Raw genomic sequence first — 3,034 nt, 5'->3', positions numbered from 1 at the left:
ATTCTTGCATGCCAAGCTCAAAATGTGTGGATCCACAGTGTCTGGAGTATCTTGGAGGGGCTGGAGGGTGGCAAAAGGAAGTGCAGCCAGGTGGTGGTGAGGGTCTGAACTGGAAAAAAGAAATGAGGCCTGCATGCCTGTGCTTCAATGGCACCTTTGTTAGGGACAGTCCTTCAGACACTGAGTCAAGTCAACACCCACTCTGCTCTAGGTGCCTAGTCTATGCTAGGGACGTAACCTGCATGTTGGGAATATGGACAGTATCAGGCAGAAGGTGGAGGCATGAGGGTGTGGCAGCGATGGAGGCAAGAAATACACACCTAAATGCAGTGTGATGTGTTGGCTGGAGGTATAAACAGGGTGCTTATGGGGATGGAGGCTGAACAGAGGAATCTGAGTACGCCAGATTTCTTCTCTTTGCCTCTCCAGATCTACTTCTCCACTTTGTTCTCTGAACAGGCCTCCGGGGGGCTGACTTGCATGGATCACATCAATAGATTTCCTTGTCCTTGGCTTCTGGCTGCCAAGAGGAAAGGGGAGAGCGAGGGCACAGAACTGATTCCCTTCATCCTCAGGAGGTTAACCTTGAGTTAGCTGTGTCTCTCAACTAAGAGTCACTGCTCCTCTCAGTGGTCTATTCTACAAGACGCTCTCCTTCTGGGTTCTGGTTACTTTTCTCTCCTCCTAGGCCTGACTCGCAACATTTCTGCTGTTATACTCTCCCGTGGTTCCCTTAGACCCCAGCCAAACCTTTGTAGTTAATACTTTTATCCTAGTTTGACTGTATCTCCCTTTATTGTTGGGACTCTTCACTGATATAGTGGTCTTTTAAAACAAGAATTTGCAATTCTTTGGGACTTAATTCTCTAGTAAACCGTGAGCTCCTCCATGAGGATCATGTCTTGTTAATCGTAGCTCTCTCTTCCACTTCCACTGTCTAACAGAGTTTCCATTCGTAGTGCTTGTTTATTAATTGTTTGTTAAAAGACATTGATTTCTCTACAGTCACAGCCATTCCTTCGACCCTAGCTGATCATGCGCGGCCCTGTCCCCAATATTCTCCTCTCGGTCCTCACCCCAGGCAGGGCTACCCAGGGAAGGGGTCCAGCTCCATGTTCCCCCTTTCATCTTCTGGCTGTTCTCACCTCATTGTTGCGCAATCAAGATTCCAAATGCCTTTTCCTAGAGTCTTTTCCTGCTCGATAACCTAAAATTTACAGTCTCCACGTTAATGTCAGATGCATGTAACCTCAGAAAAGACCCTAAATCTCTCTCTACCATTATTTCTAAGATTGCAAAATCAAGATAAAACTAATTCTAACTTCATAGAGTTGCTGGGAGAATAAGAACAAATGCGATGTCCTGTAAAATCTATTGTCTTCTCCATGAAATATATCAGTGACTATAAAGAATAAGCAAGTTCTCTCCACCCCCACCCTACATTTTTGGACTGGTTTCCATGATTTCCATAAACACTTCATTAACACACTGAGCAAAATTGTAATAACAACTGACATCTCCTGAGCACTTACTCCCTGCCAAGGCACTTTATGTATTATTTCATTTAACCTCCACAAGAACCATATGCGATAGAATCTATTTTATTCCCATTTTATGGATGAAGAAGAATAAGGGTACAAAGAGATGACGTAACCTGCCCAAGGTCAGAAGCCAGAATTGAAATCTAGGAAGCTTGACCAAAAGCCATGCTATTAATCCCTTTACTTATGTAGTCTCATTTGTTTACATTCCCTGTGACACATGTAAAGACAAATCATAAAACTGGCAATTGGCCACAATTAATGAGATATCATGTGGAAATTACTAAGTGATTAAAAATAAAGTTTGCACTCTTATGGAAATTCTTATAAATTATTCTTCAGCTCAGGTGTAACACTCCAAAATTCAAACTTAATCAGTTGTGTTTGGTTAGCCAAACTGCAGTCTTAACACGTCAATGTCGTCAAGGTGCTAGTAGTGTTCCAGCCTGAGACTCACCTGAACTTAGTGCATGCTCCACATCCCGCATGATGACCCTTTTGGGGGCGGTGGTGGTCTCCATGTCTACCAGAATACAGGTCACTTTGGCTGGCACAGTTGTTTGGGGTATTGTCTCCGTGGGCAACAGCTCTGAGGTGGCATGTGAAATGGGGGTGTAGCCAGAGCTGTGCTCCTTTGCTGGGGACTCTGGTGTGGTTGGAGTTCCTGTGGGCTTGGTGCTGGTCTCAGCAGAGCTGTGGTTGGTGCCGACGGAGACAGAAGAAACCTCTGGTGGTGAGGTTGACAAAGGTAAGGGTGATGAGGCTGGAGCCTGAGGGGAAGTGAGCGCAGGGGACTCAGTGGGGAGCTGCGACCCTGTAGCTGGCACACTTGCCTCGGGAGTGCCTGAGCTGTGTTCCGTGGGCGTGGGTGTTAAGGGGACCCCGCCACTTGTTGATAAAGGGTCTGTGTTTGTACCCTCCCAAGTCAAGGTTGGGCTGGTGGTCTCCTGTTCTCCGGGCTCTATGGAAACATTCTTGGGGAGTAGCGATGTCTGCACTGATGCCGCTGTAACTGGAAGCACTGAGTTGCTGCGCGTGCCACTGGTGGGGAAGGCAGGAGGGCTTTGTGAAGAGCTCGTCCAGGTGGCTGTCGTAGGGGTAATCTTTGCCGGAAGAGAAACAGGCAAGAGGGCTGTTGTAGGCACGCCCTGTACCCTCAGTCCTGTGGAAGAACCAGAATAAATTGGTCAGTGTGTGTAGCCTGAGAGGCAAGGCTGTCTTATAGCATTTTCACAGGTCTTTCTCGGTTTGCATTGTGCCTCCCCAGTTGTGAGGGTGACTTTTAAATATTTTCTTCCCACTACTTGCTCTCCCCTCCCTTTGCGGCTATCAGTAGGAACCAGGCTGAAGGCTCAATAAGAGCATTAGAGGTTCAATGTAAGTCCAGCCAATCCATGTAATTGACTAATCTTGTCTCCTGCTTGCTTAAAACCATACCCTTAAAAAGTGAAACTCTCTGGCTTTGTGGGAATTTGTTTAGGCTGCTAAGGGCC

General features: G+C 46.8%; 1 protein-coding gene across 1 annotated transcript in view; it reads right to left on the bottom strand.

The window, feature by feature from the left end:
• The window catches only part of PARM1 (prostate androgen-regulated mucin-like protein 1), a gene marked incomplete at its 5' end in the record, with an annotated part of 36,759 nt that extends 34,040 nt beyond the window's left edge, over positions 1-2,719 (bottom strand). Inside the window, one exon of the mRNA XM_023530853.1 lies at positions 1,999-2,719. Coding sequence (XP_023386621.1) covers positions 1,999-2,719 — 721 coding nt within the window. The remainder of the gene's footprint in view (positions 1-1,998) is intronic.
• Positions 2,720-3,034: the final 315 nt, after the last annotated feature.

The sequence above is a fragment of the Pteropus vampyrus genome, unplaced genomic scaffold, assembly GCF_000151845.1.
Source record: "Pteropus vampyrus isolate Shadow unplaced genomic scaffold, Pvam_2.0 Scaffold56, whole genome shotgun sequence".
Taxonomy (NCBI): domain Eukaryota; kingdom Metazoa; phylum Chordata; class Mammalia; order Chiroptera; family Pteropodidae; genus Pteropus; species Pteropus vampyrus.
The sequence above is the reverse complement of the archived record's forward strand: the minus strand, read 5'-3'. Positions and strand labels throughout refer to the sequence as shown.